The following is a 15,107-nucleotide window of genomic DNA, read 5'->3' as shown; positions in this document are numbered from 1 at the left end:
TTTCCTGTTTGTTGTCGTGTTTTCATATTTGTTGTCGTGTTTTCCTGTTTGTTGTCGCGTTTTCATGTTTGTTGTCGCGTTTTCATATTTGTTGTCGCGTTTTCCTGTTTGTTGTCGTGTTTTTCATATTTGTTGTCGTGTTTTCATATTTGTTGTCGTGTTTTTCCTGTTTGTTGTCGCGTTTTCATGTTTGTTGTCGCGTTTTCCTGTTTGTTGTCGTGTTTTTCCTGTTTGTTGTCGTGTTTTCCTGTTTGTTGTCGTGGTTTTCCTGTTTGCTGTCGTGTTTTTCATATTTGTTGTCGTGTTTTCCTGTTTGCTGTCGTGTTTTCATGTTTGCTGTCGTGGTTTTTCATGTTTGTTGTCGTGTTTTTCATGTTTGCTGTCGTGGTTTTCCTGTTTGCTGTCGTGTTTTCATATTTGCTGTCGTGTTTTCATGTTTGTTGTCGTGTTTTCATGTTTGTTGTCGTGTTTTCATGTTTGTTGTCGTGTTTTTCATATTTGTTGTCGTGTTTTTCATATTTGTTGTCGTGTTTTTCATATTTGTTGTCGCTGTTTTCATATTTGTTGTCGCGTTTTCATGTTTGTTGTCGTGTTTTTCCCTGTTTGCTGTCGTGTTTTCATGTTTGCTGTCGTGTTTTCATGTTTGTTGTCGTGTTTTCCTGTCTGCTGTCGTGTTTTTCCTGTTTGTTGTCGTGTTTTCATGTTTGCTGTCGTGTTTTCATGTTTGTTGTCATGTTTTCCTGTTTGCTGTCATGTTTTCCTGTTTGCTGTCGTGTTTTCATATTTGCTGTCGTGTTTTCATATTTGTTGTCGTGTTTTCATATTTGTTGTCGTGGTTTTCCTGTCTGCTGTCGTGTTTTCCTGTTTGTTGTCGTGTTTTCCTGGTTGTTGTCGTGTTTTCCTATTTGTCGTGTTTTCCTGTTTGTTGTCGTGTTTTCATGTTTGTTGTCGTGTTTTCCTGTTTGTTGTCGTGTTTTTCCTATTTGTCGTGTTTTTCCTGGTTGTTGTCATGTTTTCCTGTTTGTTGTCGTGTTTTCATATTTGTTGTCGTGGTTTTTCCTGTTTGTTGTCGTGTTTTTCTATTTGTCGGTTTTCCTGTTTGTTGTCGTGTTTTCATATTTGTCGTGTTTTTCCTGTTTGTTGTCGTGTTTTCCTGTTTGTTGTCGTGTTTTCCTGTTTGCTGTCGTGTTTTCATGTTTGTTGTCGTGTTTTCCTGTTTGCTGTCGTGTTTTCCTGTTTGTTGTCGTGTTTTCATGTTTGTGTCGTGTTTTCATGTTTGTTGTCGTGTTTTCCTGTTTGTTGTCGTGTTTTCATGTTTGTTGTCGTGTTTTCCTGTTTGTTGTCGTGTTTTCCTGTTTGTTGTCGTGTTTTTCATATTTGTTGTCGTGTTTTTCCTGTTTGTTGTCGTGGTTTTCCTGTTTGCTGTCGTGTTTTCCTGTTTGTTGTCGTGTTTTCATGTTTGTGTCGTGTTTTCATGTTTGTTGTCGTGTTTTCCTGTTTGTTGTCGTGTTTTCATGTTTGTGTCGTGTTTTCATGTTTGTTGTCGTGTTTTCATGTTTGTTGTCGTGTTTTCCTGTTTGTTGTCGTGTTTTCATGTTTGTGTCGTGTTTTCATGTTTGTTGTCGTGTTTTCCTGTTTGTTGTCGTGTTTTCCTGTTTGTTGTCGTGTTTTCCTGTTTGTTGTCGTGTTTTCCTGTCGTGGTTTTCCTGTTTGTTGTCGTGTTTTTCCTGTTTGTTGTCGTGGTTTTCATGTTTGTTGTCGTGTTTTCCTGTTTGTTGTCGTGTTTTCATGTTTGTTGTCGTGTTTTCCTGTTTGTTGTCGTGTTTTCATGTTTGTTGTCGTGTTTTCCTGTTTGTTGTCGTGTTTTCCTGTTTGTTGTCGTGTTTTCATATTTGTTGTCGTGGTTTTCCTGTTTGCTGTCGTGTTTTCCTGTTTGTTGTCGTGTTTTCATGTTTGTTGTCGTGTTTTCCTGTTTGTTGTCGTGTTTTCCTGTTTGTTGTCGTGTTTTCCTGTTTGTTGTCGTGTTTTCATGTTTGTGTCGTGTTTTCATGTTTGTTGTCGTGTTTTCATGTTTGTTGTCGTGTTTTCCTGTTTGTTGTCGTGTTTTCCTGTTTGCTGTCGTGTTTTCATGTTTGTTGTCGTGTTTTCATGTTTGTTGTCGTGTTTTCATGTTTGTTGTCGTGTTTTCCCATATTTGTTGTCGTGTTTTCATATTTGTTGTCGTGTTTTTCATATTTGTTGTCGCGTTTTCATGTTTGTTGTCGTGTTTTCCCTGTTTGTTGTCGTGTTTTCCTGTTTGCTGTCGTGTTTTTCATATTTGTTGTCGTGTTTTCCTCTTTGTTGTCGTGTTTTCCTGTTTGTTGTCGTGTTTTCCTGTTTGTTGTCGTGTTTTCATGTTTGTGTCGTGTTTTCATGTTTGTTGTCGTGTTTTCCTGTTTGCTGTCGTGTTTTCATATTTGTTGTCGTGTTTTTCATATTTGTTGTCGTGTTTTTCCTGTTTGTTGTCGTGTTTTCCTGTTTGTTGTCGTGTTTTCCTGTTTGCTGTCGTGTTTTCATGTTTGCTGTCGTGTTTTCATGTTTGTTGTCATGTTTTCCTGTTTGCTGTCGTGTTTTCCTGTTTGCTGTCGTGTTTTTCATATTTGTTGTCGTGTTTTCATATTTGTTGTCGTGTTTTCATATTTGTTGTCGTGTTTTCCTGTTTGCTGTCGTGTTTTTCCTGTTTGCTGTCGTGTTTTCCTGTTTGTTGTCGTGTTTTCCTGTTTGTTGTCGTGTTTTCATATTTGTTGTCGTGTTTTTCCTGTTTGCTGTCGTGTTTTCCTATTTGTCGTGTTTTTCCTGTTTGTGTCGTGTTTTCATGTTTGTGTCGTGTTTTCATGTTTGCTGTCGTGTTTTCCTGTTTGTTGTCGTGTTTTCCTGTTTGTTGTCGTGTTTTCATGTTTGTGTCGTGTTTTCATGTTTGTGTCGTGTTTTCCTGTTTGTTGTCGTGTTTTCATATTTGTCGTGTTTTCCTGTTTGTTGTCGTGTTTTTCCTATTTGTTGTCGTGTTTTCCTGTTTGTTGTCGTGTTTTCCTCTTTGTTGTCGTGTTTTCCTGTTTGTTGTCGTGTTTTCCTGTTTGTTGTCGTGTTTTCCTGTTTGTTGTCGTGTTTTCCTGTTTGTTGTCGTGTTTTCATGTTTGTTGTCGTGTTTTCCTGTTTGTTGTCGTGTTTTCATGTTTGTTGTCGTGTTTTTCCTGTTTGTTGTCGTGTTTTTCATGTTTGTTGTCGTGTTTTTCCTGTTTGTTGTCGTGTTTTCCTGTTTGTTGTCGTGTTTTTCATATTTGTTGTCGTGTTTTTCCTGTTTGTTGTCGTGTTTTCATGTTTGTGTCGTGTTTTCATGTTTGTTGTCGTGTTTTCATGTTTGTTGTCGTGTTTTCCTGTTTGTGTCGTGTTTTCATGTTTGTTGTCGTGTTTTCATGTTTGTGTCGTGTTTTCATGTTTGTGTCGTGTTTTCCTGTTTGCTGTCGTGTTTTCATATTTGCTGTCGTAGAGCTGTAGAGCTGTAATCGGGCCTTAAACGTTGTCCATACCTCAGACTTTCGGGTCACGTCGGGTCACGTCGGGTCACGTTGGGTTCATGTCGGGTCACGTCGGGTCACGTTGGGTCATGTCGGGTCACGTCGGGTCACGTCGGGTCACGTCGGGTCACGTTGGGTCATGTTGGGTCACGTTGGGTCATGTCGGGTCACGTCGGGTCACGTTGGGTCACGTTGGGTCACGTTGGGTCACGTTGGGTTCATGTCGGGTCACGTCGGGTCACGTCGGGTACTGCTACACCCATTAAACAAAATGTCAATTAAAGCTGGAATGTTTTTGAATGATAAGAATCTAGAATTCTTGATAAATAATTTGAGCATTGTAAACATGTTACTCACAGGTGTGAATATGTGAAGGTCAAACCCCACATCAGTGGCTGGAAGAACGAGCTTAAGCTTCCTGCTACGTCTTTACAACACATGACAGAGGAAACGCCAACAGACTCTTGGATTGGTTGGACTTACATTCCCTAATGGACTAAAGACTCCTAGTATCTTACTTTCTTTATTTGTGTTTTGTTATATATATTCTGTCTCTACCTCAAAGCTGTAAACACGTTTTTGACAAATGTACAAACACATTGTGCCTTGATTGTTTGTATGACTATTGTATAATAAAGTATAAAAGCGAACGCTACGGGCAGCGCTGTTGTTTACTTCCGCTGGGTGTCACACTGATTAAGGTCCGACGGTGGAAGTGAGGAAGCCTTTCTTTCCTAGGTTTTTGATCTTTTAGGATCAGAAATCTTTTTTGTTTAGTTCCAATAAATCATTTATGATTCCTATACATTTAAAAAATAAATCCTATAAGAATGTGTATTCCCTTATACAATATAATCATTTTTTCTTCTTCTTTTAAGATGATTTTTTGGGCATTTCTACTTTTAATTATTAGGACAATCTAGAAATGAGAGGGGACAGGGAGGGGGAAGACACGCAGGAAATTACTGCAGGTCGGATTCGAACCCTGGGCCTCTGGGTCGAGGAATAAACCTCGTAATATGGGTGCGCAATCTACCAAGTGAGCTACCTGGGCACCAACAATAATTCAGTGTTTTATAGGACGTGTACAGTCCTACTAGAGTGGATGTTACATGTTATATCTAAGGAGACTTGTATTCCTTTTTTATTTGACAAGAATTCCAAATATAATGAGCTAGGATACTGTATGAATCATAAGGGTCATGAAGACTCTAAAGTGAGTCAATGATCACTGTTATTAAATGGAGTTCCACTGATACAAAGCTAGGATTCCTGTGAGCCCGTAGAAAAGCTGAACTGCTGCCTTCTGTTGGTCAGAATCTAAGATTACCCAGAGTACATGGGATGGATCACAGAGGATTATCTTTCCTACCACTGGTCAAAGACACACTGATGATTATGATGGTCTTTCTTTAGCAATAACTTTTATTTTGAGGATACAGGAAGTTTCCTAAACCATTCAGTCATCACATAGCTGATCACACTCTCCAAAAAAAAAACCAGCCGTATAAAAATGAACAAACAATCAACCATTTGTCATTTATCAAACAAATATGCAAAACATTTGGCCAGAAACATGTCAGACACAAAAGCTAGTGTATAAAAATAGCCACGCGTGTTGTAACGCTGTCTGACGCCCCCAGCGCTAGCTTAGCCTAGAACAGACCCTGGAGGTAACTGGCTCCATCTAGCCTAGCTTAGCCTAGAACAGACCCTGGAGGTAACTGGCTCCATCTAGCCTAGCTTAGCCTAGAACAGATCCTGGAGGTAACCGGCTCCATCTAGCCTAGCTTAGCACAGATCCTGGAGGTAACTGGCTCCATCTAGCCTAGCTTAGCACAGATCCTGGAGGTAACCAGCTCCATCTAGCCTAGCTTAGCCCAGAACAGATCCTGGAGGTAACTGGCTCCATCTAGCCTAGCTTAGCCTAGAACAGATCCTGGAGGTAACTGCTCCATCTAGCCTAGCTTAGCCTAGAACAGATCCTGGAGGTAACTGGCTCCATCTAGCCTAGCTTAGCCTAGAACAGATCCTGGAGGTAACCGGCTCCATCTAGCCTAGCTTAGCACAGATCCTGGAGGTAACTGGCTCCATCTAGCCTAGCTTAGCACAGATCCTGGAGGTAACTGGCTCCATCTAGCCTAGCTTAGCACAGATCCTGGAGGTAACTGCCCATCAGCTAGCTAGCACAGATCCTGGAGGCAACTGGCCCATCTAGCCTAGCTTTGTAGCACAGATCCTGGAGGTAACTGGCTCCATCTAGCCTAGCTTAGCCTGGAACAGATCCTGGAGGTAACTGCTCCATCTAGCCTAGCTTTAGCCTGGAACAGATCCTGAGAGGTAACCGGCTGCCACTCTGAGTCCTGCAGCTTAGCCAGAACAGATCCTGGAGGTAACTGGCTCCATCTAGCCTAGCTTAGCACAGATCCTGGAGGTAACCAGCTCCATCTAGCCTACTGCTCCCAATAAGTGACTAAATAACACCAACATGTTCCTGTTTACATGTTGTGATTTGTTTAGTCACAGCGTGAACAAATAACAAGGTCACATGACACACAGCCATCTTCTAACGTATACATACTGGGAACTATATTCTCAGAAGGAGAAGCACTGCTGCTCTCTGCTCCTCACCACGGGGCTTCTCAGGGGCAGCGAGCAAATCACTCCGCCCAAGTAGCAGAAGTAGGCTAGATGGAGCCAGTTACCTCCAGGATCTGTGCTAAGCTAGGCTAGATGGAGCCAGTTACCTCCAGGATCTGTGCTAAGCTAGGCTAGATGGAGCCAGTTACCTCCAGGATCTGTGCTAAGCTAGGCTAGATGGAGCCAGTTACCTCCAGGATCTGTGCTAAGCTAGGCTAGATGGAGCCAGTTACCTCTAGGATCTGTGCTAAGCTAGGCTAGATGGAACCAGTTACCTCCAGGATCTGTGCTAAGCTAGGCTAGATGGAGCCGGTTACCTCCAGGATCTGTGCTAAGCTAGGCTAGATGGAGCCGGTTACCTCCAGGATCTGTGCTAAGCTAGGCTAGATGGAGCCGGTTACCTCCAGGATCTGTGCTAAGCTAGGCTAGATGGAGCCAGTTACCTCCAGGATCTGTGCTAAGCTAGGCTAGATGGAGCCAGTTACCTCCAGGATCTGTGCTAAGCTAGGCTAGATGGAGCCAGTTACCTCCAGGATCTGTGCTAAGCTAGGCTAGATGGAGCCAGTTACCTCCAGGATCTGTGCTAAGCTAGGCTAGATGGAGCCGGTTACCTCCAGGATCTGTGCTAAGCTAGGCTAGCGGTGGGGGCGTCAGACAGAGTTACGACCAAACGGAGATGAGAAGGGTATGTCTGGACTAATCTAACTCTGGGAGTTACGGTGAATAAGACAAAGTCCCGATAAGTCGGCGTGTTCCTTTAAGTCGGGACTGAATGTGACCCTGACTTCCTGCAAAGATGTGCAGGAGGCTTCATATAGAACTATCAAATACTACTCGAGGTACATGGATTTAAATCATTGTTAAACTTTAAACTAAAAGTGATTCTGACATACTTTGTAAATGAACATTCAGCAAAAACAACCATCAAGTTGACATCATTACTTTAACTCACTGTGAAACTCACATTGTCCCTTGATTTGGGAGATTACAAATGTTTCAAAGAAATACTGTTCATAACCGAAGTAATAGTTATATGAAGGGAGACGTTACATTAAGATATTGACATCTCATCTTTGCTCAAAATATTTAACATTCAGTAACAGAGATGTAACTACTGCTAAAGTACGTCATTCAGTTAAACACGTCTAGGGCTGCAACTAACGATTGTTTTAATGGTCCATTAATCTGTTGATTATTTTCTTGATTAATCGATTAGTTGTTTGGTCGATAAAATTGTGAAAAATGTGGATCAATGTTTCCCAAAAGCCCAACATGACGTCCTCAAATGTCTTGTTTTGTCCACAACTCACAGAGGAGAGAAGACACTAGAACATATTCACATTAAAGAAGCTGGAATCAAATCATTTTTACTTTTGTCTTAAAAAATGACCCTTGACAACTAATCGATTAACCTTTGCAGCTCTAAACGACTCCGAGAGTTTCAGCTCGATGGTTTCTCCCGTCTATGTTGATCCTCAGGTAACTTTTACCACAGTTGCTGCAAAAGTGTCTCACTTCTGAGGGTTCTTGTTAGTTTTGACTATGAACAACTACAACTTTATTGTCAAAACCAGTGATCAATATTAGATTAGGTTAGATCCTATCCTCTGTGGGTTCTCATGTGCTTTCTTAAACCTGAAGCCCCACAGAATCCTTTACTGCAGGTCTTGCAAGCGTACGGCTTCTCACCTGTGTGAGTTCTCATGTGAGCCAACAAGCCACTACTACGCCCAAACCCTTTTCCACACGTTTTGCAAGTATATGGCTTCTCACCTGTGTGGGTTCTCATGTGGAGCCACAAGTTACTATTATATCTGAAATCTTTTCCACATGTTTTGCAGGAATACGGCCTCTCACCTGTGTGAGTTCTCATGTGACTTATTAATGCAGAAGCGTCATAAAATCTTTTACTGCAGGTCTTGCAAATGTGTGGCTTCTCTCCTGTGTGAGTTCTCATGTGGACCAACATGTTACCACTACACCCAAACCTTTTCCCACATGTTTTGCAAGAATATGGCTTCTCACCTGTGTGAGTTCTCATGTGCTTTTTTAAAGCTGAACCGTCACAGAATCTTTTCCCACAGGTCTTGCAAACATACGGCTTCTCACCTGTGTGGATTCTCAGGTGGATTTCCAGCTGAGCTTTACTTACAAAATCTTTTTCACATGATTTACAAGAATACGGCTTCTCACCTGTGTGTGTTCTCATGTGGACCAACAAGTCACTACTACGCCCAAACCCTTTTCCACATGTTTCACAAGAATACGGCTTCTCACCTGTGTGGACTAGCAGGTGTCTCTGCAATGCTGATTTACACTTGAAGTCTTTCCCACATGTGTCACATATGAAAGACTTTTTACCTGTTTGAGTATTAGGGTGAATCTCTGACACGTTAGTGTTGTCTACGTTGTTGCTGTGACTTCTGCTCTTGCGTCGTCTCTTCTTTGGTTCTGGTTCTGCATTTCTAGTTGATCCTGAGTCTCCATGCGTGCCTCCTTTCTGATCTTGGCTCTCAGCTTGATGAGAGTTGTGAGAGAGGAGCTGGTGGTCACTGTTTGCTTCTGATACCACAGAGGTTATAACTGGCATGTTGGCTACAGACTCTCTCTCTGCTGCACTTAGAGTGTCATCATCAGGACTGAAGTTCAGAGTCTGACCTTCACTGTGGTCACTTTCCTCATAAGTAGGAGTCAACATGAAGGTATCAGTCTCCTGCTTCAGTACAAGCTGCTCTCCCTCCTGACTGGTGCACAGCTCCTCCTGTTCCTCTTTAATCTGTGGAGGCTCTGGGTCCTCTTGGTCCAGACTGGAGTTCCTCTCCTGAATACAGAGCTGCTGGTCTGAGAGAACCTCCTCCTCCTTACAGACATGTTGCTGTGGGAGCTCTGGAGGGACAGACAACAAAAGAAATAGGATAGGACTGTTATTGGAGAAAAGAACAGAACACTTGCTCTCTGTTCTCTGAGACCATAGACTAAAAAAATAACGAATGGAGCTTCAGGGGTTAAAAAGCTAAGCCAATGCTGAAGCTCATTTCAGCAGGGGGCGACTCCACTAGAGCTGGGCAATAGATCAATATAATATCGATATCCTGATATGAGACTAGATATCGTCTTTTTTGGATTTTGAATATAGTGATATCGTAATATGGCATAAGTGTTGTCTTTTCCTGGTTTTAAAGGCTGCATTACAGTAAAGTGATGTCATGTTCTGAACCTACCAGACTGTTGTAACTGTTCTATTATTTGCCTTTACCCACTTTGTCATTATATCCACATTACTGATGATTATTTATCAAAAATCTCATTGTGTAAATATAGTCAACACTACAATATCAAAGTATTTGGTCAAAAATATCGGGATATTTGATTTCCTCCATATCGCCCAGCCCTAGACTCCACTGGCTTCAAAAATAAGTCTGATCTATAAGAGAAATTAACCCTACTTATCACTTAATTTAAAACCAGTTTCAAGTCTTCTTCAATACTGCAGCATGATGTTCATTTAGTAAATTATTGTCCTATTTATTTAGAAATAGACGATAAAGCAGGGGATGACTTAGGGCATGGCTACACAGCCACCTGTCATTCAGGACAGAGGCTTAGGCTGCGTTTAGACAAGACCGCACAACGCAGCTTCATTTCACAGAGAAAGAAATGGAAAGAAAGAGAAGGAAGGGCTGTGCTTCGTTGTTTGGCAAACAGTCAGCTGCCACACTAACTCCTCGGCAGTTCAGTGCTTGCGTTTGTTTTTTTACCCTGATAGTGTTTCAAAACTTTCTCGTGGCAGCAATAGAGGCAGTGATGTTTCCTGTTCTCACACTGCCTCAAAACGGACTGACAAGTCTGATCTCTGCCTACATGATAGGCCACCGCAGCGTGACGCGGGGTAGCATTTCTCTAGAAGTTGAGTGGGTCTCAACTTTCCCCCAAAGCCCGCCGTGGTTTTTTCCCGTCTTCCCCACCGCCGCACCATCATTAAAAAGGATTGGAAAGACCTGTGTTTTGGCTGCACCGTCTGACGGCGGGCACAGGAAATGTGAATGCACGCTTAGCGATGCTAACCATGGCACTGTGTACATTAAAATAGACCTGACCTTTTTTTGGGTGATGTACGTGTTTTCAACTTAAACTTTGACCCTCTCACTGGGTTTTCACTTCATCAAAATTATTTGGAACAATTTTCGTCTGAAAAAGTATGTCTTGTTCAGAAATCGATAGCACCTTGCCAACCAAACTAGCTAGCGCTAGCATTATCTGGTAATGTTAATTTAAAGGAAAGTTTGCAGATTTTCTATGTACTTTCATATATGCTGATGAACAGCAGTTCCTGGAGGTCTGCATTTACCCACAGGTAAAACAAACCAGAGACCTGGGGCATTTAGAAGATTTAGAAGGATTTCCTACATATATTTACAATATACAGGGGGTTTCTGAGCACTTACCAGAACAGAATGGTGTAGAGAAGTGTATAGCACAGAATATATCAAAGTATAAAAGTTCTTGTAAATGTACAGCTTCTCACCCATCTGGGTTCTCACATGGACCAACAAGCCACTATTTTGGCTCAAATCTTTTCCACGTTTCACAAGAATAAGGCTTCTCACCTGTGTGTGTTCTCATGTGGACCAACAAGTCACTACTACGCCCAAACCCTTTTCCACATGTTTCACAAGAATACGGCTTCTCACCTGTGTGGACTAGCAGGTGTCTCTGCAATGCTGATTTACACTTGAAGTCTTTCCCACATGTGTCACATATGAAAGACTTTTTACCTGTTTGAGTATTAGGGTGAATCTCTGACACGTTAGTGTTGTCTACGTTGTTGCTGTGACTTCTGCTCTTGCGTCGTCTCTTCTTTGGTTCTGGTTCTGCATTTCTAGTTGATCCTGAGTCTCCATGCGTGCCTCCTTTCTGATCTTGGCTCTCAGCTTGATGAGAGTTGTGAGAGAGGAGCTGGTGGTCACTGTTTGCTTCTGATACCACAGAGGTTATAACTGGCATGTTGGCTACAGACTCTCTCTCTGCTGCACTTAGAGTGTCATCATCAGGACTGAAGTTCAGAGTCTGACCTTCACTGTGGTCACTTTCCTCATAAGTAGGAGTCAACATGAAGGTATCAGTCTCCTGCTTCAGTACAAGCTGCTCTCCCTCCTGACTGGTGCACAGCTCCTCCTGTTCCTCTTTAATCTGTGGAGGCTCTGGGTCCTCTTTGTCCAGACTGGAGTTCCTCTCCTGAATACAGAGCTGCTGGTCTGAGAGAACCTCCTCCTCCTTACAGACATGTTGCTGTGGGAGCTCTGGAGGGACAGACAACAAAAGAAATAGGATAGGACTGTTATTGGAGAAAAGAACAGAACACTTGCTCTCTCTCTCTCTCTCTTGAGACACCTGACCAATCAGTGTTGAGGGTTAGCGTGTTGAGCCTTCTGGCTCATCACTTGCACTCATGCAGCTGAAAAGGAAGGACTGTTACAGCTGGGACTTGACTTAAACTCGTGGCCAAAACGCCTTGACATTGATTATATCGCCACCCTCTGGTTGATATTTGTTATTTTTTATGTTTGACGTATGTGCGCCATTCTGTACCTCCGATTAAAATGTCACTTAAATACCTTGTACGGTGTATGCTTCAGTAGCACTTTTTGCAGACAGAATAGAGGTGTGACGAGACTTCATCCCACGAGATCTCGTGAGATTAAAAAGTGACGAGACTTCTCGCCGAGGTAAAAATTGTCTCGCGATATCGGTCACAAGTAGGCGGAGTCTGACCTCGTTGGTCTTATGCATTGCATTGCCAACATAAAATAAAAATAAAAGTATTGTCCCGGTGTCGGCTTCAGCTAAGAAAGAAATAGTGTCTTGAGAGTGTCTTGAAGACACAAATCAGATAAACGGCCCGGTGTGTCAGGGCCATGATATATACTGTAGATGCCTTTCACTCAGTCTTTACTTAACCACCACACTCACTACTCACTCCACACCACTTTAGTCATATTTATTATTATTTATATGTGCAAGCATTTACTACAATGTCATGTAATAAAGAATCTTTGAATGTTGAATCTAATATTTACTCTTTGTTTCTTTGGTTTGTGTGCTTTTTGTACGTCTTACAGGAGCAGTGAGGAAGAATTGCATGTCTGAGAAAGCCACCGACATGGAGATTAACCAATACGCCATCAGATGGTTTAAGAAAAAACATTGTTTGGTTTAGGGTTGCAAGATGTATTGACTCAACATTGTTATCGCAATATATCGAAAGTGTGGCTATAAGTATGCAATATTGAGTTTATTTTGTGGAGCGCTGCGTCCCGTCAGTTGGCTGTGTGGCTCAGTTGTGGTTGATTTAGAGCTTGAAACGCTGTAATGATCATGTTTCATTGGCCAGTTACCGTGCCACGTGCACGTGTTAGTACATGTCAGCGCACGGGGCCACTACGTGACCAACCCTATGGAGCGTACCATGTGTCCACTACGTGACCAACCCTATGGAGCGTACCATGTGTCCACTACGTGACCAACCCTATGGAGCGTACCACGGGGCCACTACGTGACCAACCCTATGGAGCGTACCATGTGTCCACTACGTGACCAACCCATGGAGCGTACCATGTGTCCACTACGTGACCAACCCATGGAGCGTACCATGTGTCCACTACGTGACCAACCCATGGAGCGTACCACGTGTCTGCATATTTCAGCAGAGTGACAGTGTGAGTGAAGAAATAGATAGACTAAACTAAACGGAATGAATCAGAAAAACGAAAGAAAAGTTGTGTCCTGTTCTCTTTATTTATATATTTATACTGTCCAACCAGTAGAACGTGTCCTGTTCTGTAGACATGGTCCTTATTTATATATGTATACTGTCCAACCAGTAGAACATGTCCTGTTCTCTTTATTTATATATTTATACTGTCCAACCAGTAGAACATGTTCTGTTCTGTAGACATGGTCCTTATTTATATATTTATACTGTCCAACCAGTAGAACATGTCCTGTACTGTAGACATGGTCCTTATTTATTTATTCATGTTGGACCAGTCCAATATGACCGTCAGTTGAAATAAACCTTGTGTTGTAGGAAAACTTGTTTAATTTGTTATGAATCTATTTTGATGCGTTTTCCCGTAACTTTTGTAATTTCCACACGTTTAAAAATATTGAAATTAATATTGATATCGCAATATTCATAATCAATGTCGAAATATCACATTCTGTCAATATCGTGCAACCCTAGTTTGGTTCTGGTTATTTTTTCATAACATAGCTTCCTGTTACTACATCTACAGTTGCTTAGTAAATTGAAAACATGGTAAGGCGTCATTCACGTGCATATTAAGTAGCCACATGCATCTGTTTTGGTCTTAAACATCCATAGAGAGGATTGTTTGTTACAACAGCAGCTACGTTTACAAGACTTTGTCCAAAATTCAAGACTTGTTGCAAACTACGATAAACAGTTAGACTACAAACTGACATCTTTCATTTTAGCTTGTTTGTAAAAAGTCGCTACTTGCAGAGTAGAGCTGTGTTAGAGTAGAGCTGTTATCAGAGTAGAGCTGTTATCAGAGTAGAGCTGTGTCAGAGTAGAGCTGTTAGCAGAGTAGAGCTGTGTTAGAGTAGAGCTGTGTATCAGAGTAGAGCTGTGTTAGAGTAGAGCTGTTATCAGAGTAGAGCTGTGTTAGAGTAGAGCTGTGTTAGAGTAGAGCTGTGTTAGAGTAGAGCTGTGTTAGAGTAGAGCTGTGTGTTAGAGTAGAGCTGTGTGAGAGTAGAGCTGTGTTATCAGAGTAGAGCTGTGTTAGAGTAGAGCTGTGTTATCAGAGTAGAGCTGTGTCAGAGTAGAGCTGTTATCAGAGTAGAGCTGTGTTAGAGTAGAGCTGTGTTAGAGTAGAGCTGTGTTATCAGAGTAGAGCTGTGTTAGAGTAGAGCTGTTAGCAGAGTAGAGCTGTTATCAGAGTAGAGCTGTGTCAGAGTAGAGCTGTTAGCAGAGTAGAGCTGTTATCAGAGTAGAGCTGTGTTAGAGTAGAGCTGTGTTAGAGTAGAGCTGTTATCAGAGTAGAGCTGTGTTAGAGTAGAGCTGTGTTAGAGTAGAGCTGTGTTAGAGTAGAGCTGTGTTAGAGTAGAGCTGTGTATCAGAGTAGAGCTGTGTATCAGAGTAGAGCTGTGTTAGAGTAGAGCTGTGTTATCAGAGTAGAGCTGTGTTAGAGTAGAGCTGTTATCAGAGTAGAGCTGTGTTAGAGTAGAGCTGTTATCAGAGTAGAGCTGTGTTAGAGTAGAGCTGTGTTTGCACAGCGCGGTGGACAGCGCAGACAGAGCAGACTGAGATATGGGTTTCTATATGTTTATTCCTGTAGAACAGGTAGGTGGGTATTGATAAGTATTGACTTTTTAATCATGGAGGGTTAATTGTCGGCTACTTACAGTAACGAGTGTAGCGTTCATCTGTGCCAGCGGCAGTAAATAATGTCGTGCCGTGGTCCCGGTCACACCCAACTAATGAGCAGTAAATAATGTCGTGCCGTGGTCCCGGTCACACCCGACTAATGAGCAGTAAATAATGTCGTGCCGTGGTCCCGGTCACACCCGACTAATGAGCAGTAAATAATGTCGTGCCGTGGTCCTGGTCAAACCCGACTAATGAGCAGTAAATAATGTTGTGCCGTGCCGGGTCACACCCGACTCAATGAGCAGTAAATAATGTCGCGCCGTGGTCCCGGTCACACCCAACTAATGAGCAGTAAATAATGTCGTGCCGGTGCCGGGTCACACCCGACTAATGAGCAGTAAATAATGTCGTGCCGTGGTCCCGGTCACACCCAACTAATGAGCAGTAAATAATGTCGTGCCGCGCCGGGTCACACCCAACCAATGAGCAGTAAATAATGTCGTGCGTGCCGGGTCACACCC

At 42.4% G+C, this 15,107-nt stretch overlaps 1 protein-coding gene across 1 annotated transcript in view; it reads right to left on the bottom strand.

Moving 5' to 3' along the window:
• Nucleotides 1-6,774: 6,774 nt before the first annotated feature.
• LOC144518788 (uncharacterized) overlaps nt 6,775-15,107 on the bottom strand; it is a 10,464-nt gene continuing 2,131 nt past the window's right edge. The window contains exons 2-3 of the mRNA XM_078251701.1: nt 10,970-11,494; nt 6,775-9,080 (exon numbers count right to left, since the gene is read on the bottom strand). Coding sequence (XP_078107827.1) covers nt 7,795-9,080; nt 10,970-11,494 — 1,811 coding nt within the window. The 3' untranslated portion in view covers nt 6,775-7,794. The remainder of the gene's footprint in view (nt 9,081-10,969; nt 11,495-15,107) is intronic.

The sequence above is a fragment of the Sander vitreus genome, chromosome 5 (assembly GCF_031162955.1).
Source record: "Sander vitreus isolate 19-12246 chromosome 5, sanVit1, whole genome shotgun sequence".
NCBI lineage: Eukaryota > Metazoa > Chordata > Actinopteri > Perciformes > Percidae > Sander > Sander vitreus.
The sequence above is the reverse complement of the archived record's forward strand: the minus strand, read 5'-3'. Positions and strand labels throughout refer to the sequence as shown.